The sequence below is a fragment of the Alnus glutinosa genome, chromosome 1 (genome assembly GCF_958979055.1).
Source record: "Alnus glutinosa chromosome 1, dhAlnGlut1.1, whole genome shotgun sequence".
Lineage (NCBI taxonomy): Eukaryota > Viridiplantae > Streptophyta > Magnoliopsida > Fagales > Betulaceae > Alnus > Alnus glutinosa.
The window spans coordinates 51,846,618-51,869,847 of record NC_084886.1 but is presented as its reverse complement, the minus strand read 5'-3'; the positions used below and the strand labels follow the sequence as shown (position 1 = coordinate 51,869,847).

At 36.4% G+C, this 23,230-nt stretch overlaps 1 protein-coding gene and 1 pseudogene across 1 annotated transcript; both read right to left on the bottom strand.

The window, feature by feature from the left end:
• Positions 1-861: 861 nt before the first annotated feature.
• LOC133858112 (ABC transporter C family member 10-like) lies at positions 862-7,278 on the bottom strand (annotated as a pseudogene).
• A 3,053-nt stretch (positions 7,279-10,331) lies between these two features.
• Positions 10,332-18,071, bottom strand: LOC133858086 (ABC transporter C family member 10-like). The gene is made up of 12 exons (XM_062293533.1): positions 17,970-18,071; positions 14,727-16,126; positions 14,143-14,463; positions 13,957-14,043; positions 13,096-13,683; positions 12,843-13,007; positions 12,325-12,619; positions 12,030-12,244; positions 11,649-11,954; positions 11,481-11,544; positions 11,158-11,397; positions 10,332-10,872 (listed from the first exon to the last, which is right to left on the bottom strand). The coding sequence occupies exons 2-12, from the start codon at positions 16,098-16,100 to the stop codon at positions 10,769-10,771; spliced, it is 3,759 nt and encodes a 1,252-aa protein (XP_062149517.1). The 5' UTR covers positions 16,101-16,126; positions 17,970-18,071; the 3' UTR covers positions 10,332-10,768.
• Positions 18,072-23,230: the final 5,159 nt, after the last annotated feature.

Genomic DNA, 23,230 nt, shown 5'->3' with positions numbered 1-23,230 from the left:
GTTGAATGGTGGAGGTTAGTTTGGTTTAACTTGGCTATTCCAAAACAAGCTTTTATTATGTGGCTTACTTTTAGAAATGGTCTGTCCACTGGAGAGAAGCTTGCGAGCTGGGGGTATGGAGGAGAAGTGCAATGTGTTTTCTGTAGAAGCTGCATTGAGAGTATTGAACACTTGTTCTTCGAACGTGGTTATAGCAAAAGGTTATGGCAAGCTCTTACAAAGAAAAATTCTTCTCTTGATTTTCCTTCTACTTGGTCTGATATTGTTAGGCTGGGTATAAGGGAGTGGAGAAAGAAGAGTCTAATGGTTGCTCTGTGCAAACTATGGTGGAGTGCTGCAATGTACCATTTGTGGTGGTAGAGGAATGTTATTTGACATGGTGCTGCTCCTTGGGCTGAAGAAAAGATGCTGCAAGATGTGATTTGGGATGTCAAAAATAGAATAAGGAGGGGAAGGGTAAGTTTAGGCAGAATGCTGTAAATGTCATAATCTTGTCAAAATTGGGGTTTTAGCCTTGATATGTTGGTTTGACAGTTGTAGTTTTTTTGATGAAGGTGTGTGACACTCACAAAGAGGAAATATTCTCTAGATGAGGGTGTAATTAATGCAACTCACCATCACTCATAGCAAGAAACATTCCGCAATCCATCTCTGTTGGTATCCTGTGGGCCACTGGAATCACAGTACAACAAACAAATTCAGTCTAAATTGTTTTCTGCAGAATCATTGTGGTTATTACCCCTGCAGTGGGAAAACCCATAAATTCCAGAAAGATGCATTGAATGCACCTGTTCAAATCAAAATGGTGGAGAATGTTTTGTTCATAATAGTGGAACACTTTAAAATTTCTAATAGATATAGTTAATTATAACTGTTGCCTTCATTAGAAAGAGGGAGCATAGCATTTCAATACAATTAGATGCATTACATAACCCAGAACATGGCCACTCAATGCTTTTCGTTTTCATTAGAGCCCCATTGAAGTTTATCCCCTGCTTCCTACTTAAAACCTTTTTTTTTTCTTCCCATTTTTTTAAAAGTCTGCACAAGAATTTATTGTTCGGTTCAATGGGGTTCTGTAGACTCAGAACGGGACCAGTATTCCTTCACAAGCTGCCCGAAAAGAGAATCTTCTCTTTTCATCAAGTTCATAGGTGTATCATACTCCATTACTTTTCCTGAAACAGAAATGAAATCATTTCCTTCAAAATTCGAACAAAAATATTGTATTCTATAGTTAATCGCTAAAACATCTATTTCACTTTCCATAATTCTGTTTGGCTTTTAATTTGTTTGAATTTACATTAAGCTCAGATATTTCATAGTGCTGATTAACCTCTAGAGTTAAAGAAATTCAGTGGTAGATTACAATTCCCTTTGAGGAAGAAGTGTTCACTCTCTAGAAGGATTGCCTTTGCATTTTGATTATAAAAGTTGTGAGGTCAACTCTAGCAAAGGATTAGATAGAAAAATCAAGGTCTTGGTTCTGTAATTGTGGATGAAGAATTTCAGATGAGACTACCTAGCATCACTACTAACAGAAGTTATCAAATACAGACAATGGCTACCAAGCATAACTTAGTTATGGAAGTTATCCTCAGACAAAGGTTCAATGCACAAGCACAAGTATAGGGAGTATTATTTAGATGAGAGGTTAAAGTAATTGATGTGACTCACCATCACTAATGGCAAAAACCATGGTGCAATCCATCACAGTTGGTATCCTGTGTGCCACTATGATTATAGTACAATCTGCAAATTCAGTCCGAATAGTTTTCTGCAGAATCATATCAGTAGCATTATCAATTGATGCAGTTGCTTCATCGAGCACCAATATCTGACTTCTCCTCAAAAGTACACACCCTAGGCAGAACATTTGCCGCTGCCCGACACTCCAATTCGATCCATCTTCCATAACTGAATATCAGGTTCATGGTTATTTAAGATAAGTTTAAACTCAGCAAATGCTGCTAATTACAATATTGAAACCTTACCTAAGGCTTCAAGGCCCATTTCTTTTTCCTCAAGAGCCTCTTGCAGCCGACACTTTTCAATTACCTTCAAACGGAAACTAACATCAATTCATGCATATTTGGAACCATGCAGAATTAAATAAGAAAGAAAAAAAATTCTACTTCTTCATTCACGTTTTGTTATCCAGTGGAAGATCCAATAGGTACTTTCCTGTGTTAAAGAACCTAGAAAAGGAAAAGATTCTAAGCATTACATCTCAGATTTCTTGGTCAGAATATTGAGACAAGGGATCCAAATTGTATCGCACAGTTCCATTAAAAAGAGTAGGGTCTTGAGGTATTATTCCGAAACGCGACCTCAGATCATGAAGTCCAATTTCAGAGATGTCAATGCCATCAACTATAACCTTCCCTGCAACTGGCTCCACCAGACGAAAAAGAGCACTTATGAGGGTAGTCTTCCCACTGCCAGTTCGGCTAACAATACCAATCTTGTGCCCTCCTTCAAAAGTGCAATTTATCCCGCAAAGAACGAGTGGTGCATTCGGCCTATATCTGACCTGTTCTAAGATCAACTTTCTCAGTATGCTAACCTCTTGTTTTTTAAGTTTTACCATTAAAGCAATCAATATTACCTGCAAATCTTGTATCTCCACTTTACCCACAGCCGGCCAATCCGGGGTAGGGCCCATTCCTTCTATTACTTGTGGGGCTTCACTGGGAATATGCATGTATTGATATAGCCTTTCTACAGAAATGATGTTATTTGCTATACCGCACTGCTTTTGAATTGCATGAACAAGGTTATTGTTTAAGGAAAGACCATAAGAAAGGGCCATCCCCATAAATCCTGTCAGTAGTTCGATGTCGGTGTAAATTACTAAATGACTGCAATGGTCATAGTTCCAAGAACAACATTTGAATACTCACCAGAGCTAAAAGTCCGGGGAGGAAGCAAAACCATGCAAAGTGCTGCAAAGGCAAGAACAGCTGCACTGATCATTTCTATCCATTGAATCAACCACTCATTTGCTGAAAAGTTGTGGAAAAAAGGACTAGCATTGTTGTCAGTCAGGTCAAGATTTTTTGCAAAGAACTTGTCTTCCTTCTCAAAAGCCCTTATTGTCATGGCTCCAGCTAAAGACTCAGCTAGATGACTTGCTACTAAGGACTTGGTTGTGCCATTTATCCGCATCAGTTCTTTTGCAGAGGCAAAGTAGTATCTCTAGAGAGAGATAAATGTGAGTTTCCAAAAAGTTCACAAGTTCTACATTATTACCATTGACACATGACTTCGTTACTAAAAATTAGATATTTCATGATTTGGGAGCATCTTCATTTTAGCCTATGACTAATGACTTCACAGATTTGACTTAAAGAGTTTAAACGGATACTGATGAAAGGCAATTCTAAACTCCAAGTTTTATCTATATGCACTGTACTAAAGTCTATCATATTAAGCATCATGTAGCCAATGATGATGGTTGCAGATTGCCTACAATGTTTTTGATTTATATGGCATATGAAAGAGAGCTGCTACCAGAGAATGTTATTCAAGAAAGGACCTCTTGCAGTATTACCTGCAAGCTAATTGTGAGAAAAATCATTGGTACAGAGACAAACAAGACCTGCCAAGTGACAACGGCTAGTACTAAAAGAGCAGAACAAGCATTTATGGTAGATGAAACAGAAAAGATAAGGCCGTACGGGACATCAAGATCTATAATACTCGGATCAGAAGAGACCTGCACATAATGACAGAAAGCACATAGAAACATTAGTTTTAGGCCTTGAACAATGGGGACATTACTATTTCATGTTTGCCATCCTTACCCTGCTAAGTATCCTTCCCAAAGGTGTAGAATCGTAGAAAGACATGGGTGCATGGAAAAGGGAGTCTAATAGCTGTGAAAATGAAGATTCTGACGATTTAAGACCCATTGCAAGTGTACAATGACATCTGCATATTAAAAACAGTATTGAGGCCAATCCAATCAACAGATAGACCAAGACCAATCGCAATGTGCTAACATGGGGATTATCAACTTTAACAGCCATCCAACTGTTCTGTAATATCAGACCAATGGCAAATATAAGGTGAGAGATGCAGGCCATGGAGAAGTACAAGAACCCTTTGTTCTGATTCAGATATTGCCTGTAAGGTTTGAAGCCCGTGTCACCTATTGCTCTCTCTTCTTGCTTAATCAATTGATAACCTTTACATGCTTTAAGTTGCTTCTCTATATACGTCTTCCTAATCTCTCTTGATGATGTTCCATGTCTATGGGCAGAACTAACTGCTGTAAGCCTTTCAGAGCTGGCTGTCTCTTTGTGTGCATTAACAAGGTCCTGAAATTCCCTGCTTGAGGCCAATAACAGATGATAAGGACATTCTTGTAGGACTTCCCCATTTGACATGAACTGTGGACAAAATAAAATAAAACTCAGATCCATTCATTATGTGGAACTAGCAGTAATATCAACAACAAATTACATAAAAAGCAAAAAAGTAATATTAATAATAATTTAGGCTAAGTGACTCTTTCAGTGCATAGTCCATGACATAACTTTTTCTTCTTTTTTTTTTTTTTGAAAAGATGACACAACTTGATAAAGAGTGGAGTTATGAGTAGATTGAGAAAAGAAGAAAATCATGGTAGCTTATTCTTCTGCAGGCAATTCTGTGGCTAGACACAGATATCAGGAGATTTTTATAAAAATAAAAAATACAAACTCAGTGGCTTTGAGATATATCCAAATTCTTTAGTGTAGTTCCCATAGGAAACAACATAAATAGAAGATACACAAGTGCTCTTGGTATTTTAAACTGTTACTAAGAAATGAGAGACTGCAAAATCATCAACGCTAGTATACTAACCAAAACATAATCGAAAGCAGGCAGGAAGTCAACTTGATGGGTCACGAGTAAGACTGTCTTCCCAGAAAGCCCTCCCAAAACATATTCCTGTCAACGGTTTTAGTAAGCCTACACTTGATGTCAGTAATAGAACTCCAAATAAACAGTAAACAAATAATGAAGACATGGAAGGTATTGGGAAAATGCGATTACATTAAATAAGCTCATAGCAGTCTGTGCATCCAAAGCACTGAATGGATCATCTAAGAGAAATATATCAGCATTCTGATAGAGAGCACGAGCGAGTTGAACCCGTTGCTTCTGACCACCACTCAAATTAATTCCTCTCTCCCCTATTTCAGTGAGATCACCAAAAGGAAGCAACTCAAGGTCCTTAACCAACGAACACCTCTCCAATGTTTCTTTGTATCTTTCACTATCCATGGCAGACCCAAATAAAATATTCTCCTGTATTGTCCCGTTCTGAATCCATGCTGTTTGAGAAACATAGGAAATCTTCCCACATACTTTAATCTGCATATTCAATAAATGGAACCATACTACTTAGTTAGAATACTTAACCTTGTCCAATGTAAGAAGTGAAGAAAAACATAATAAAATGAAATATAGAGAGGGAACAAGAGAGACACAGAAGCTTTACGTGGTTCGGTTTTTTATCTACATTAGAGGCCACATTTTTCACTTATTTCTTGCCGATGTTTACAATACTTGTGATCCCTATTTATATGAAAAATGCGGTTGGTGAATACAATATAAATAAGGTAATCAAATCACAAAGATTTGATTATCAATCATAGGGATTTGATTATCAATCACAAGATTTGATAATCAATCTCAAAGATTTGATTAAGATCACAAATATAGGGAAATATATTCTCACAAGTAACAAGCTGGGTACTACATTTACACATGGGTGCATAACTATGGGGATTGGAATTGTTGGAATACATAGGATAAGAGACAATTCTCGCAATGTTGGGTTGTATTTTGTAAGTAGAAAAAGAAAGTAAATGAGAGTAGCAACTTACAGTTCCCTGAATATTAGGAACTTCTCCAAGAATTGCTGCTAGAAGGGTTGATTTGCCTGAGCCAACTTCTCCACATATAGCCACCTTTTCTCCAGGTCTAACGTCCAAATTTAAGTTTCTCAGAGTAGGCTCTGATGAATTCTCTTCCCAGGAGAATTTTGCTGACTTAATAAAAATGGAGTGATTCACACTCTCCATGTTGGAATTGGGCTTGACATGAGCACTCTGCAGCTCTGGTGCCTCAAGGAATCGTAATATACGTGCAAATGCAATCTTTGCTTGAATAAACACTGCCAATACATCAGGAATAGATGCAATTGGATCCTGAACGAGGCAAAAAGTTGCTACAAAGGTGAAGACATTATTTGCATGTAGAGGAACTCTGAGGAAATAACATGCTCCAAAAGTAGCAGAAGAGACCAAAACAGGGGTTGACCAATGGAGAATGCTGTGATATGCTTTCTCTGACTGCACTGCAGTTAACCATTTGTGCTCTACCTTCCTTAAATTTTCTATAACATTCTTGAAATGAGTTTCCCAAGCATACAGTTTTAAAACCTTCATGTTGACAATGGCCTCCGAACTAGCCTTCATTCTCTCATCTTGCACCACCATTAGCTTAGACTGAGACTTATGCTGTATCTTTGCAATTGGAATATTGCAAAGCACGGTGAGAATTATCACCACCAGCGCTGCAACTGTTGCAAGCCCCACTGCATGGAAAAGAATTACTAATGCAAGACATAGCTGGAGGCCTGCCGTCCAAATCTGATGGAACCAAAATGGAAATTCTCCAATTCTGTAAGCATCTACAGTGACATGGTTCATTATCTCACCACCTGAGTGCTTCAACCTAGCAGAATTGGATAATCTCAGTTGCTTTTCATAAATGGCTGCAATTAGCAATGATCTCACTTTCAGGCCAATAAGCCTGCTTCGGAAGAACCACTGCCTTTGTGATATGGATTCTATGCTCTTTAGAAAGAAAAATGATATTGCCAGTAAATGTCCTTCGTACTTGAAACTTTTTTTTCCCTCAGCAACCAATATGAAGGAGTTCAGAAGTAGGGGACCGGCAGATACTGTAAGAACCTTTAACAAACCAAAGCACCCAGTTAAGAAGATTTCTTTCCAATGGCATAAGATTATTGCCTTTAGGATTGATGGTTTTGCTCTTTTCTGCTTATTCAATTGTTCCAAGAACAGAGAATAACAATTTTCTGCTCGGTCTGCCTCACGCAACTTGGGTATATCTTCATCCTCAAGAATTTTCTTCCTGCCTTTTTCATCAACGGATTTAACCACCAAAACGACATTCTACTGAGGAATCCAGCCTTGGCAAATGGAGTAACAGAACCACTTTCAGCCTTCATCTTTCAGTTCTCTTGCTCTTCAAACTCTGTATTGCATACAAGAAGGGAATTGTATGTATATTAGAAACTCGTCAACCAATTATTTATTCCCCCCACCCCCACAAAACAAAAAAGGAAAGAAAGAAAGAAAGGAACAGAAAATGAAAATGCAATTGCATGTAAAGGATGACATAGAAGATTTCTTTGTCAAAATACTGTGATTTCTAGTATTATCCTTGATGTCAAATACAGACTCAAATGGGAACTGAACACTCTCCTTGTTTTCTCCAGTAATGCTGATTTATCCAAAATAGGGCGAAAGACATAAAGCCAATAGCAAGCTGAAACACCTGCAGTGAAGCTCTAAAGTATATCTTCTAATTGCTTGTGAACGAGAATTCCCTAGTGATTCGATGCATGTAAAAACTTGAGTATGGACATACCTCAGTAGGCCTAAGAACAGGTTCTTTCTCCTTCACTTCGCCAGTAGATTATACAAAAAGCTTTGGTTCATTAAGTTCAACTGCTTCTAAATTTAAGCAATATTGCCGTCTTTCATCAACAATGTTTTCTATCAAATATAGGAGGTGAACTCAACCGTCTCACAATAATATTAACGATGACAATGACATTGATAATGAATGTACACGGGTTTAAGTTTTGATCTGCGTTCCACATGGACCACTAAATGAAAAAATCGTTTTAAAGAGTGTAAACGGTGTTTAGCACAGCAATTTCACAGACTAAAAGTGGAATTTCTCCGTTTTCAAATCAAAAGCAATGAGATGCGTTTTTTAAAACACACGATTTTAAAGACTAAATTACGATCTTTACCAAACCTGATCTTTACCAAACCTGTCAACTGCGTTTTAAAAATTAGATTTTCAAATCGTTATTTTTAAATCACCAAACCCAAACAGACGAAAAAGAAAAAAAGAGAAACATACCTACAAAATTGTTTGTGATGTGCCGACCATGATGATTCAGGTAATTTTGTGTATTTGTTGGGGATTCTCTACCACTAAAAAACAAAAACAAAAAAAAAAAAAATTATTTTCTTTGCCTTCGTAATTTTCCTCTTTATTCCATAATTTTTCCAACTTGTTGAGTTTTTTTTTTGAATTGCATGCTCTAACTTGACACCAATGTCGTCCTGGACTCCCCGTGAGTTGATTTTAAGTCGGAGTCCACTATAAAATATTTTATTCCTTCTTGAAACAAAGGACAGTGCATGGCTCGGTGGTGTCAGATTTCCCTCTTCCATAAAATCTTTTATTCTTGAAAAGATTTAAAGGTTGGCGGTGTTACATTGATGGATAGATTCTTAATTATTTTCATATTCATTGAGCAATGATCATTGAGATCAAAAATGGAAATACTGTTTGGGAAGGTGGAGAATTATAGAACGGAATGTGAGAACTTAGAAGTGGGATCCTGTCGTGGCTCACGTCACCTTCCTTCTACCTCAATTCATGTCTGAGATAGTAGATATTAATGTTCTGGAAGTACTCTTGTTTTTTAGAAATGAAGTAAAATTGATGCCTGAGAGCTCGTTGAAAGCGTGAGTAAATTTGAAAGGGACATAGAATTGTTGGAAAAGAATATATCAATTACGAAATAAAGTTGCTATTTTTTTTTTTTGATGAATTAAAGTTGCTAAATTAGATCATCAAGTGCTCACTGGGTCTTGAAGAATCACGATTTGACTTGGGTTTGTTGAAGAAGAACGCTGTCGTTGTGAAGTTCTTGGAGCTTGTTCTTGTCGAGTAGTGTTGATGGGTAGTTGAGAATCTCAAATTTGGGATTGGAAAAGATCGTGAAGGATTAAATCCTAGGAGTTTTTGGGTTTGGGAGGGTGAGGGAGAACATGGGTTGGGCAGTTTTGGGAAAGAGCCTGTGAAGGCCATTGATGGTGGTGGTGCAGAGCTTAGAGGAATGAAGATTGAAGAATGGAAGATAGACCAGCACAGAGTCGTGGGGTAGTAATATTTGACTGGTTTGGATGGCTGGAAATACCAAAAGAATTTCTTTCCGGTGCTGTAGTCTAATGAGGAGTTTTTATTTGCCTCTGGCGCTGGTCTGGATATGTCTATTTCCGGCTAGAGGGCCAAAGGGAGTGACCTCCTCTCTCTCTCTCTCTCTCTTTCTTTTTCTTTTTTGTTTAAAAATATTAAAAAATTATTATTTTTGTATATAATTTTGAGAAAAATGCACTATTAATTCTTATGATCTACCTAAATTGTAAATCACTCAACGTAGTATTAACATGAATTCAGAAATTTCTGTGGTTGGCTTTAATTTACAAATCGATCACTAGATTCAAATTCCGTTAAAAAATTTGACAGATTCCGTTAACCGCCACGGAAGCTTCATGTCAATCAATAAGATGATAACACTTGTCCATCTTAATAAAAAAAATATAAATATGTTAAATAAATAAATAAAACTTGTTTTTTTTTTAAAATAAGTTTTATTTATTTTTTTAACATATTTATATTTTTTTTTATTAAGATGGACACATGTTGCTATCTTATTAGCGCTTATGTGGCATTTAACGAAATCTGTCAATTTTTTTAATGGAATTTGACTCCAGAAATTAATTTATAAATTAAGCCAACCATATGAATCTTTGAATTTATGTTGATACTATCACGAATGATTTGTAATTTAAGTCAACCACATGGATCAATAATACATTTTTTCCAATAAATTTTAATAACGGTGGGATTGTAGTTTAAAGAGAATGTGTATTTTACTACATGAGTTGTATTTGCATTGAAATATAATAAGCATCACGTCAAAGTATCGGATTCGGTTCGAGTCATAAGACAAAGATATATGACTGTAGAAGTTAATCATAAATCCACCCATTTAATTAAATAGTTCAACTCCTCAACCCTATTCAACAGTAAACAAGATCACACACTCGGTCGACACACACCACAATGGAGTCTCACCATTGATAAAGAGAAGTCTCATCTCAAGTTTATAGGGGAAAAAACTAATTCATTCAATACCTTCTTTTAGAAATGGAATACATCCTTATATGTTACAGAGGCTCCGTTCATTCCTTACCTGAGGTCCATTATTTTAACCTAACAGTTCCCCATCTAGTCTGCATTGGTAATGCAATTGGTATCCTGTGAGCCACTGCAATCACAGTACCACAAACAAATTCAGTCTAAATGTTTTCTGCAGAATAATTGTGGTTATTACCCCTGCAGTGGGAAAACCCATAAACTCCACAAAGATGCATTGAATGCACCTGTTCAAATCAAAATGGCGGAGGATGCTGTTCATAATAGTGGAGCTCAAATATTATTACTGTTGCCTTCTTTAGAAAGAGGCCAGGGAGCATAGCACTTCCATACAACTAGATGCATTACACAACCTAGAACATGGCCTCTCAATGCTTTTCTTTTTCTTTAGAGCCCAATTGAAGCTTTTTTTCCCCTGCTTCCGACTTAAAACCTTTTTTTTTTTTCTTCCCATTTTTTAAAAAGCCAGCATAAGAAATTATTGTTACGTTCAATGGGGTTATGTAGACTCAGAACGGGACCAGTATTCCTTCACAAGCTGCCCGAACAGGGAATCTTCTCTCTTCATCAAGGTCATAGGTTTATCATACTCCATTACTTTTCCTGAAACAGAAATGAAATCATTTACTTCAAAGTTCGAACAAAAATATTTTAATATAAAGTTATCGCCTTTGCATTTTGAATGTAAATGTTGTGAGGTCAATTCTAGCAAAGGATTAGATAGAAAAATGGAGGTCTCGGTTCTGTAAATGTGGATGAAGAATTTCAGATATGAGACTACTTAACATCACTACTAGTGGAAGTTATCCTTAGACAAAGTTCAAGGCACATGCACAAATATAAGGAGCATTATTTAGATGAGAGGTTAAAGTAATTGATGTAACTCACCATCGCTAATGGCAAGAACCATGGTGCAATCCATCACGGTTGGTATCCTGTGTGCCACAATGATTACGGTACAATCTGCAAATTCAGTCCGAATGGTTTTCTGCAGAATCATATCAGTTGCATTATCAATTGATGCAGTTGCTTCATCGAGCACCAATATCCGACTTTTCCTCAAAAGTACACGCCCTAAACAGAAAAGTTGCCGCTGCCCCACGCTCCAATTCGATCCATCTTCCACAACTGAATAACAGCATCATAGTTATTAAAGATAATTAAACTCAGCAAATGCTGCAAATCACAATATTGAAAGTTTGAAACCTTACCTAAGGCTTCTAGGCCCTTTTCTTTTTCCTCAAGAGCCTCTTGCAGCTGACACTTTCCAATAACCTTCAAACGAAACTAACGTCAATTCGTACATATTTGCAACCATGCAGAATTATAGGTATTCTAGTGTTAAAGCAACCACATAAGGAAAAGATTCTAAGCATTACCTCCCAGATTTCTTGGTCAGAATATTGAGACAAGGGATCCAAATTGTATCTCACAGTCCCATTAAAAAGAGTAGGATCTTGAGGTATTATTCCGAAACGTGACCTCAGATCGTGAAGTCCAATTTCAGAGATGTCAATGCCATCAACTATAATCTTCCCTGCAGCTGGCTCTACCAAACGAAAAAGAGCACTTATGAGGGTAGTCTTCCCACTGCCAGTTCGGCCAACAATACCAATCTTGTGCCCTCCTTCAAAAGTGCAATTTATCCCACAAAGAACGAGAGGTGCATTGGGCCTATATCTGACCTGTTTTGAGATCAACTTTCTCAGTATGCTAACCTTTTGTTTTTGAAGCTATACCATTAAAGCAACAAATATTACCTGCAAATCTTGAATCTCTACTTTCCCCACAGCCGGCCAATCTGCTGTAAGGCGACTCCCTTCTATCACGTGAGGGGCTTCACTGGGAATATTCATGTATTGATATAGCCTTTCTACAGAAATGATGTCATTTGCTATACCGCACTGCTTTTGAATTGCACGGACAAGGTTATTGCTTAAGGAAAGACCATAAGAAAGTGACATCCCCATAAATCCTGTCAGTAGTTCGATGTCAGTGTAAACTTCTAAATGACTACAATGGTCATAGTTCCAAGAACAACATTTGAATGCTCACCAGAGCTAAAGGTCCGGGGAGGAAGCAAAACCATGCAAAGTGCTGCAGATGCAAAAACAGCTGCACAGATCATTTCAATCCATTGGACCAACCACTCATTTGCTGAAAAGTTGTGGAAAAAAGGTCTAGCATTGGTATCAATGAGGTCAAGATTTTTTGCAAAAAACTTGTTTTCCTTCTCAAAAGCCCTTATTGTCACGGCTCCCGCTAAAGACTCAGCTAGATGACTTGCTACTAAGGACTTGGTTGTTCCATTTATCCGCATCAGTTCTTTTGCAGACCCAAAGTAGTATCTCTAGCGAGAGATAAATGTCAGTTTCCAGAAAAAAGAAAAAAAGAAAAAAAAAAAAAGGAGTTTAAACTGATACTGATGCAAAGCAATTCTAATTAAGTCCAAATTTTTGTGATATGCACTGTACTAAAGTTTACTGCACTTAATATACTTGTCTCCAATGTTATTGATTTATATGACATATGAAAGAGAATGTTATTCAAGAAAGGACTTCTTGCAGTATTACCTGCAAGCTAATTGCGACATAAATCATTGGCACAGAGACAAACAAGACCTGCCAGGTGACAACGGCGAGTACCACAAGAGCAGAACAAACAAACAGGGTAGATGCAACAAAAAAGATAAGGCCGTGTGGGATTTCAATGTCTACGATACTCAGATCAGAAGAGACCTGCACATGGTGACAGAAAGCACATAGAAATAGTAGTTCTAGGCATTAAATAATAGAGACATTAACATTTCATGTTTGCCATGCTTACCCTGCTAAGTATCCTTCCCAAAGGTGTGGAGTCGTAGAAAGACATGGGTGCATGGAAAAGGGAGTCTAATAGCTGTGAAAACAACGATTTTGAAGCTTTAAGACCCATAGCAAGTATACAAAGACATCTGACTAGGAAAAACAGTATTGAGGCCAATCCAATCAGTAAATAGACCAAGACCAATCGCGATGTGCTAACATGGGGATTATTAACTTTAGCAGCCATCCAAATGTTCTGTAAAATCAGACCAATCACAAATATAAGGTGAGTGATAGTGGCCATGGAGAAGTACAAGAACCCTTTGTTCTGATTCAGATATTGCCTGTAAGGTTTGAAGCCCGTGTCTCCTATTTCTCTCTCTTCTTTCTTAATCAGTTGATCACTTTTACATGCTTTAAGTTGCTTCTCTACATACGTCTTCCTAATCTCTCTTGATGATGTTCCATGTGTATGTGCAGAATTAACTGCTGTAAGCCTTTCAGAGCCGGCCGTCTCTTTGTGTGCGTTAACAAGGTCCTGAAATTCCTTGCATAAGGCCAATAACCGATGATAAGGACCTTCTTGTAGGATTTCCCCATTTGACATGAGCTGTGGATAAAATAAAATAAAACTCACATCCATTAATTATGTGGAACTAACAGTAATATCAACAAGAAGTTACATAAAAAGCAAAGAAAAGATCAATGTAGGCTAAGTGACTCTTTCAATGCATAGAGAAAAGAAGAAAACCATGGTAGCTTATTCTTCTGCAGGCAATTTTGTGGCTAGACAGATATTAGAAAATATATCTAAAATCTTTAGCTTATTTTAAACTGTTATTAAGACATGAGAGACTGTAAAAGTTAACTCAAGCATACTAACCAAAACAGAATCGAAAGCAGGGAGGAAATCAACTTGATGGGTCACGAGTAAGACTGTCTTCCCAGAAAGCGCTCCCATAACATATTCCTGTCACGTTTTAAGTGAGCTTATTACACTTGGAAGTCAGAAATTGGAGTCCAAATAAACAGTGAATAAATAATGAAGGTGTTGGGAAAATACGATTACATTAAATAAGCTCATTGCAGTCTGTGCATCCAAAGCACTAAATGGATCATCTAAGAGAAATATATCAGCATTTTGATAGAGAGCACGGGCAAGTTGAACGCGTTGCTTCTGACCACCGCTCAAATTAATTCCTCTCTCCCCTATTTCAGTGAGATCACCAAAAGGAAGCAACTCAAGGTCCTTAACCAACGAACACCTCTCCAATGTTTCTCTGTATCTTTCACTATCCATGGCCGACCCAAATAAAATATTCTCCTGTATTGTCCCGTTCTGAATCCATGCTGTTTGAGAAACATAGGAAATCTTTCCACATACTTTAATCTGTATATTCAATAAATGGAACCATATTAATCAGTTAGAATACAACATTTTCCAATGTAAGATGGGGACTAAATTTACACATACGGGAAGTGTTGGAATGCATAGGATAAGAGACAATTCTCACAATTTGGGATGGATTTTGTAAGTAGAAAAATAAAGTAAAAGATGTTAGAATATAAATCAAGTGATTAAATTAACATTTGCCTATTAGCTTAAGCTTTTGGGATAAGTGGTGATTTAACAAAAGAGCAGTAGCAACTTACAGTTCCCTGAATCTTAGGAACTTCTCCAAGAATTGCTGCTAAAAGAGTTGATTTGCCTGAGCCAACTTCTCCACATATAGCCACCTTTTCTCTAGGTCTAACCTCCAAATTTATGTTTCTTAGAGTGGACTCTGATGAATTCTCTTCCCACGAGAATTTTGCCGACTTAATAGAAATGGAGTGATTCACACTCTCCATGTTGCAATTGTGCTGGATATGAGCACTCTGCAGGTCTGGTGCCTCAAGGAATTGTTCAATACGTGCAAATGCAATCTTTGTTTGAATGAACACCCCCAATACATCAGGAAAAAGTGCAATTGAATCCTGAACGAGGCGGAAAGATGCTATAAAGGTGAAAACATTATTTGCATGAAGAGGAACTCTGAGGAAATAACATGCTCCAAAAGTAGCAGAAGAGATCAAAATAGGAGTTGACCAAAAGAGAATGCATTGATATGCTTTCCCTGACTGCAATGCAGATAACATTTCGTGTTCTACCTTCCTTAAATTTTCTATAACATTCTTGAAATGGGTTTCCCAAGCATACAGTTTTAAAACCTTCATATTGACTAGAGCCTCAGAAATGGTCTTCAGTCTCTCATCTTGCATTGCCATTAGCTTAGAATGAAACTTATGCTGTATCTTTCCAAATGGAATATTGCAAAGCACGGTGAGAATGATCACCACCAGCGCTGCAATTGTTGCTAGCCCCACTGCATGGAGAAGAATTACTAATGCAAGACATAGCTGGAGGCCTGTCGTCCAAATCTCATGCAACCAAAACGGAAATTCTCCAATTCTATAAGCATCTACAGTGACATAGTTTATTATCTCACCACCCGAGTGCTTCAACCTAGCAGAATTGGATAATCTCAGTTGCTTTTTATACATGGCTGCAATTAGCAATGATCTCACTTTCAGGCCAATAAGCCTGCTTTGGAAGAACCACTGCCTTTGTGATATGGATTCTATTATCTTTAGAAGGAAAAATGATATTGCCAGCATGTGTCCTTCGTACTTGAAACTTTTTTTTCCCTCAGCAACCAATATGAAGTAGTTCAGAAGTAGGGGGCCGGCACACGCTGTCAGAACCTTTAACAAAGCAAAGCACCCAGTTAATAAAATTTCCTTCCAATGGCATGAGATTATTGCCTTGGGGATTGATGGTTTTGCTCTTTTCTGCTTATTCAATTGTTCCAAGAACAGCGAATAACAATTTTCTGCTCGATCTGCCTCACGCAACTTGGGTATATCTTCATCCTCAAGAGTTTTCTTCCTGCCTTTTTTCATCAACGGATTTAACCACCAAAACAACAATCTACTGAGGAATCCAGCTTGGGCAAATGGAGTAACAGAATCTCTTTCAACCTTCATCGTTCAGTTCTCTTGCTCTTCGAACTCTGTATTGCATACAAGAACAGAATTGTATGTATATTAGAAACTCGTCAACCAATTATTTTTTTTCTAACAAATTAACCCCCCACCCAAAAAAAGAAAAAGAAAAAGAAAGAGAGAATGCAATTGTATTTAACGGATGACATACAAGATTTCAAAATACTGTGCTTTCTAGTACAGACTCAAAGCTGCTAAACAATATTGACAGACTCAAATGAGAACTGAACACTCTCCTAGTCCTTGTTTTGTCTAGTAAACTGTCTGACGTTTGTTTTATACGGAAATGTAGTGCAGGTTTTCTATGTTGTTAACTTTGTGTTTACGTGAAACTAACCCCCCCCTCCCCCAAAAAAAAAGAAAAAAAAAAAAAGCGATTTAGCTACGTGGTATATTAGTAATATTACCCACGTGGCGAAATCGCAATGCGGGTAATCTACCATGTAGTGAAATGCTTTGCGTAGGTAATTAGCCACGTGGATTTTCCGCGTTGCCAATTAGCTACGTGGCTTTTTTTTTTTTTTTTTTTTTCAGATTTATTTTGATTTTTGAAAGTTTAGCCACGTGGTTTATTGGCCACGGCGCCAATTGGCCACGTGGCTAATTACCATTAATTCTTGAAACTTCCCTCCGATCCATTTCTATTTTTTTTTCCTCTTTAATTATGTCTCTCGTTCTTACTTTTTCTAATTTTTCCCCACCCCCTTTTAACTATTATTTTCATTTTCCTCATCTTCTTTTTTCCTTTTTCCTCTTTTTCTCACTCAGGCCTTTCTTTCTTCTCCTTTTTTTTTTTCCTTTTCTTCACACTGAGAAGGAGATGGAAGAGGGAGACTGAGAGAGCTGGAGAGAGAGAACTAGAGCGATTTTGAGAGAGAGCCGTGGTCGACAACGGTGCCAGAGTTCGGACGGTCACAACCCAACGCCAATGAAGCCAATGGGTGTTTTTCCTGCGTTTTTTGGGTTTTTTTTTTTAATTTCATTTCGCTCCCTCTCCGGTAAACACGCATCTCCACCGGCAAAACAGGAATGATGATGTGGTGATTTTTTGGTGTTTTGTTGGTGATTTTTGGGATTGGATTTCATGGGGGAAGGAAGGGGAAGATTTCGCTGGCCTTGAAGAAGTTTCCGAGGAGGAAAAAAAAAATTAATTTATGATAAAATATGATTTTAGCGACGTGGGTTAGTTCCATGTGGCTAAAGGTGCCTTTTTTTTTTTCTTTTTTTCTTTTTTTTTTTAAAAAAATAATAATAAAATAAAATACATTTAGCCACGTGAGTGGCACATTGCTAAATAACCACATGTATAAAAATACCACGTTGCTAAGTGACATTTAGCAACAACCTGATTAGCCATGCGGGACCCACGTGGCTAACTGTATGTAGCTAAATATCAAGTTATTTGCAATATTATCCATTTTTTGCTCATTCGAACTAGACTTCTCAGGAGGTTACCGTTTTAAAGCCGTAATGACCATGAACCTATCAGCTAAACTCCGCAATTAAGCGTACTTCTACGAGAGTAGTATCGGGATGGGTAACCTCCTGAAAAGTCTAGTTCAGGAAAACCAAAAGCGGATAATATTGTATAATTAAGTGGGTGATTACATTACTTATTTATTTTGCTCATAAGCAACTGCTTTTTGCTGTTTGCTCTACTTTACAATGGTTTTGAATGGATGCTGATTTTCCAAAATAGGGGGAAAGAAATATAGAACCAACAGGCAGCTGAAACGTTTGCAGTAAAGCTCTAAATTAAGTATATATTCTAATTAATTGCTTGTGAACGAGAATTCCCAAGTGATTCGATGCATGCAAAAAATTTAAGTTTATATATGAGTATGGACATACCTCAATATATAGGCCTAAAGAACTGGTTCTTTCTCCTTCGCTTCGCCAGTAGATTATACAAAAAGCTTTGGTGCAAATATTCCAAGTAAGAGAATCCAAAGCATCGAGTTCAACTGCATGCTTCTAAATTTAAGCAATGCCATCTTTCATCGACCATGTTTTCTGTTAAATATATATAGAGGAGGTGAACTCAAGTGCATGCCGTCTCACAATAATAGATAGTAATGATGACAATGACACTGATAATGAAACGTACATGGGATTTGAGTTTTGATTGGTGTTCCCCATGGACCACTAAATGAAATTAAACAACGTTTTTAAGACTAGCTAGGTGCGTTTGGCAATTTCACTTATCAAAAGTGTTGTTTAAAATGGAATAGTAGAAAATGTAGAAAAAACTGCATTTTCAAATTATAAGTAATGGGGTATGTTTTTAAAAACACGTGATTTTAAAGGCTAGCTAACTTGCGATTTTACCAAACGCTTAAGTACTGCTTCTGAAAAATTGTATTTTCAAATCACACTTTCTAAAATTGTCATTTTTAAATAGCAAGTTTTGAAATTAGAAACTCAAATAGACCATAGAAGAAAAGAGGACACATACCTACAGAATTGTTTGTGAATCCTACATATTTGGGTGTGGTGCATGCATGTGCGGCCCATGATGATTCATGGTCTGTGTATTTGTTGTGTTATATATTTATTTATTTACAAGGTATAAACAAAATTATTTAATTTATTTTCAGTATTTCAAATAATTATGAAATATATTTTATATTTAAAAAAAAAAATTATGTGCATTTAATTAAAAGATTTCATCTTTCAAGTTAATCGAAAATTTTAAAGAATAGGGAGAAAAGTTTGTCCCACATTGACTAGATATAAAGATTTTAACTTGTTTATAATTAAGGAGTCCTACTCAGTAAAGAGCAATTTGAGTCGATGACCCTTTTGGTCATATCCTTTCGACACTTTGAAAGTGAACAAAATATATTCTAAAGATATCATCGTTTCCAGTTTCTTTTATTTGCCTTCATAATTTTTCTCTTTATTCCATTATTTGTCCAACATGTTGGGGCTTCTGTACCCTACCTAACATGTTGAGTTACGTTTTTGAATTGCATGCTCTAACTTGACACCAATGTCGTCTTGGACTCCCCGTGAGTTGATTTTAAGTCGGAGTTCCACTATAAAATGTTTTGTTCTTCCCTGAAACAATTAAAGGATAGTGGCTCGGTGGTGTCAGATTTCCCTCGATCTATACCATATTTCATTCTTGAAAAGATTTAAAGGTTGGTGGTGTTTCAATTCATTGATGAACAGATAATTTTTCATATTCATTGAGCAATTAATGAGCATTGAGATGAAAATAGACATGATCGATCGAATGATATAAAAATGGAAATAATAATGTTTGGGAAGGAAGAGAATTACAGAACGGAATATATTAATGTTAGAACTTAGAAGTGGGATGCTGTCATGGCTCACGTCACCTTCCTTCTACCTCAATTAATTCATGCATGAGATCGAGTAGATCGATATAATGTTCTGCAAGCACTTATGTTTTTGAGAAATGAAGCACCTTTGTCGAATGGATATTCTATTAGATGTCATTTTTGGTAACCTGCATTCAACAATCTTGAGTACATATATGTATATGTTGTCTTCACCATGCACATATATAAATATACAAAGTGTATGGGATACCTCTTAGTGTAGGGAATATTTCTTATATTTTCTGGGACGAGCAGGACAGCTCAACCATTAGGTTAATTAGACCGTCGCTTAAGCTCCCATTAATATCCTCTCTATTTTATGATAAGGATTTAAAGTTTGTGCATTTAATAAATGTATATGAAGTTAATGTTGTCATGATATGTCTTTTAATAAATTTGAATAATTTGAAATCATGTACACCTCCAAAGTATAATTTTCCCTTAAAATAAATATTATTTAATTAATATTTAAATATAAAAAGTGGTCTTACTTAAACTTGTTGTCTTAAGCCTCAAAATGTACCAAATCGGCCCTAGTCACGAATTAAGAAAAATGTAAACCACATCTATTCTTTTACTTCCTAACGTGACTTATAAATTACAGTCTTGTTTTATTACAATCCAAAATCATTTATGAATCACAGTCTCGCCTAGTATGTACAAATTATAAGACTTAATATTTATGTAATACCTTCACAATCAGGGGCAGAACCAAGATTTTTTTCTTGGGAGGTCCGAATTTACGTAAATACATATATATATAAAAAGTATTAAAGTAGAAAGCTAAATCATCTAGGGTGAAAAATTCATTATTGATGGGACATGGTATAGAAAATAACATTTTTACAAGGATTTTAAAAGAATTTGGAATTGTCAAAGACCTCCCAACCAATAAGGTAGGTGCCTAGGTGGTCCGCCTTGTTCACAATCCACTTACGTGGGACTAAGTTTATAGGGTGTCATATGTTTATTCTAACAAAACATATCATGTCACCAAAAAAAAAAAAAAAAATGGGTTAATTAAAATTTAAAACCACGTGGTTTGCAAAGAGGTAAATATTATGCTCCAACCATAAGAATAAAATTCTTAAGTAGTGACCATAATGCGCAAATGGGAAATGGTTTTTACTGTAATTGATGCGATTTGGCAGCCAAATTCAAATAACCTCAATGTCTAGAGGGGATACGATCCAATTCTTTGATCCCAAATCCACGATCCCACATAGAATCTTTTCTTAGCAATAACCACAAATTCCTCTTGCTATAGTGCTGCTGATGGAAAAGATGCACAGTACTGATCTTGTCTATTTTAGGTAGGAGATGGTAATTCGTGTTAATTTGTGTGTCGGCGGGTTCGAATCATGTCGTGACATGGATATAAAATTATATAGATCAATTATAATCCAATTCATTTAATTAAATGAATCAAATTTTCTGTTAATTAAGGTGATTGCCTAGTGTTACGATTTTCCTTGCTGTTGTTAATTACTTGCATTCCTATCCGGTGTGATTTGCTCGTTGATCGGTGGAGACAAGGACTTTATATCCTTTGGTTTATCACTTTGTGATGATGACATAACATCAGCTATTTCCTTCAATCTTCATCCATCAATGTTTCTGTATATATGTGGGTTTGTGGGGAGGGGAAGAACTTGATAGATACCTTCTTCCAAGGTTCATCAACTGGGTCAAAAAGATGGAGCGCCTATAGGATTAACCACCACCAAAAGCAGTCACAAAACCAGGCTTTCTTTCATTATCATTCGTTTTTTCCTTTTTTCTATTTTATCGTTTATGTCCATGATTGTAAGCTTTTGTCCATGGAAAACCTATCAGCATCCTTTTTCGGAAGATAGTAACAATCGTTTATGTCCATGATTGTAAGCTTTTGCCCATGGAAAACCTATCAGCATCCTTTTTCGGAAGATAGTAACAATCGTTTATGTCCATGATTGTAAGCTTTTGTCCATGGAAAACCTATCAGCATCCTTTTTCTTAAGAAAGTAACAGTCCTCTTTAGGCCTCATCAACAAAAAGATGACAGGAACCTTACGGTTTTACAGGAAAAGGGAGATCGAGGGAATCCAACCTTCAATTGCTTTACGCAAAATTTATGTTTTCTCTTCATTGAATTTTCATATGGTATCTACAATAAATTTATAGAATAAAGCAGAACTTATTTCAGTAAGAACATTGCCCTTAAGGTTGATCATTAATAAAACATTATATATCTAATTCCATCCTCAATCCCATGGTGGCCATCATGTCTTTAATTATTAAAGGTAATGTTGGGATTCATGACCGACTCGGTAGTAGAATTGTTAAAAGGATAAGCTAATTATTTACTTTAAGACTCCCTATTAGAACCGTTAAATCAGTATTTATCATAAAAGCTAATGCTAATATAATTTGACACTCATTCTCACCCCTCACGTATATATAGACTCAAACTTTCATTTAATAGGTGGGGCCCAATATGAAAATATTTAATTGAAATTTGAAGTGAATAATGGAGATATGATTCAAACTCAGAACCTCTGCTTTTATATCGCGTTAAATCATCATTTATCCTAAAAGCTTAAGCTAATAGGAATAAATAAATTTAATCATTTAATAAATTCTCTAATTAACAAGATCAATTATCAATATCGGAGACATCTAAAAATTCTGATGAAATATATTCCAACTTCAAACTTTTACCTTTGTCACGACTAATTAACTCCTATTACATTCAGAAGTTTTGCAAGTTAGGGTAGAAGGCGAACTACCTTTGCCAGACAGATTATCTACCACTTTGATTATTTGACAATTTTTCTTGCCAAATCTCTTATCCTCTCAATCTCCTTGCAAGTGAAATTGTAGTTATTATGGTTCGGAGTCGTCGAGCCTTCACTTCTCGTCGGATTTTAGACCGAAGTCCTTCAATGAATGTCCCCACTAGCTATACTTTGGACAAATTATGAGTTTGATCAGATAACTGCTCAAAATGACTTATGTATAACACTGATATTGATGTTTGCCGAATTTTTGCTTGCTTACCATCCATATTTTCATACGTTGAAGAACCAAATCAAACAAGGAGTTGTTCTACAAATTACTTTCAAGTTGGCTCTTCATAGCATACTTGTTAAAGATTATTGACCTATATAGTCTTATACGTACCCATGTCTCGACATAATTCGAACATGATATGCGATAACAATTTTTGACACGACCCATAAACCTAATATGAAATTAACAGTTTATGGTTGAGGGATCGAATTCATTTAATTAAACGTGTCGAGTTAGTGTTGACCCATATCACCTTACATCCATGTTTCAATGCAACTCAAACACGAATTCATACTCCTAGAATAAACACTTATGTAATATCTTCGCAATCTACCCACTATATATATATATATATATATATATATATATATATATATATAAGTGGTAAGAGATTAATTTTATGGGTATCATTCCTTTCCTCCTTTGAATAAGGATATCATGGAAAACCGCTTGGATTGCAAAGAGATTACATTAATTGGCCAACCATACGAATAAAAATCGTTAGTAGTGACAATAATGCGCAAATGGGAAAGGGTTTTTACTTTAATTGATGCGACTTGGCAGCCAAATTCACATTTGTAATCTTTAGAGGGGATGCCATCCAATTCTTTCATACCAAATCAACGATCCCATCCACGGATAGATAATCATTTCTCTGCAATATTAACCGCATATCGGCGCCTGACTTTTCTGGGTGTCCACCAAATTTCTTTT

Coding starts and splice junctions, on each gene's coding strand:
- LOC133858086 (XM_062293533.1), bottom strand. CDS start 16,100: ATGAAGGTTGAAAGAGATTCTGTTACTCCATTTGCCCAAGCTGGATTC. Junction 14,464..14,726: donor TTCCTAAGATTCAGGGAACT/GTAAGTTGCTAC, acceptor TTGAATATACAG/ATTAAAGTATGTGGAAAGAT. Junction 10,873..11,157: donor GGTTCTTGCCATTAGCGATG/GTGAGTTACATC, acceptor TTTCTGTTTCAG/GAAAAGTAATGGAGTATGAT.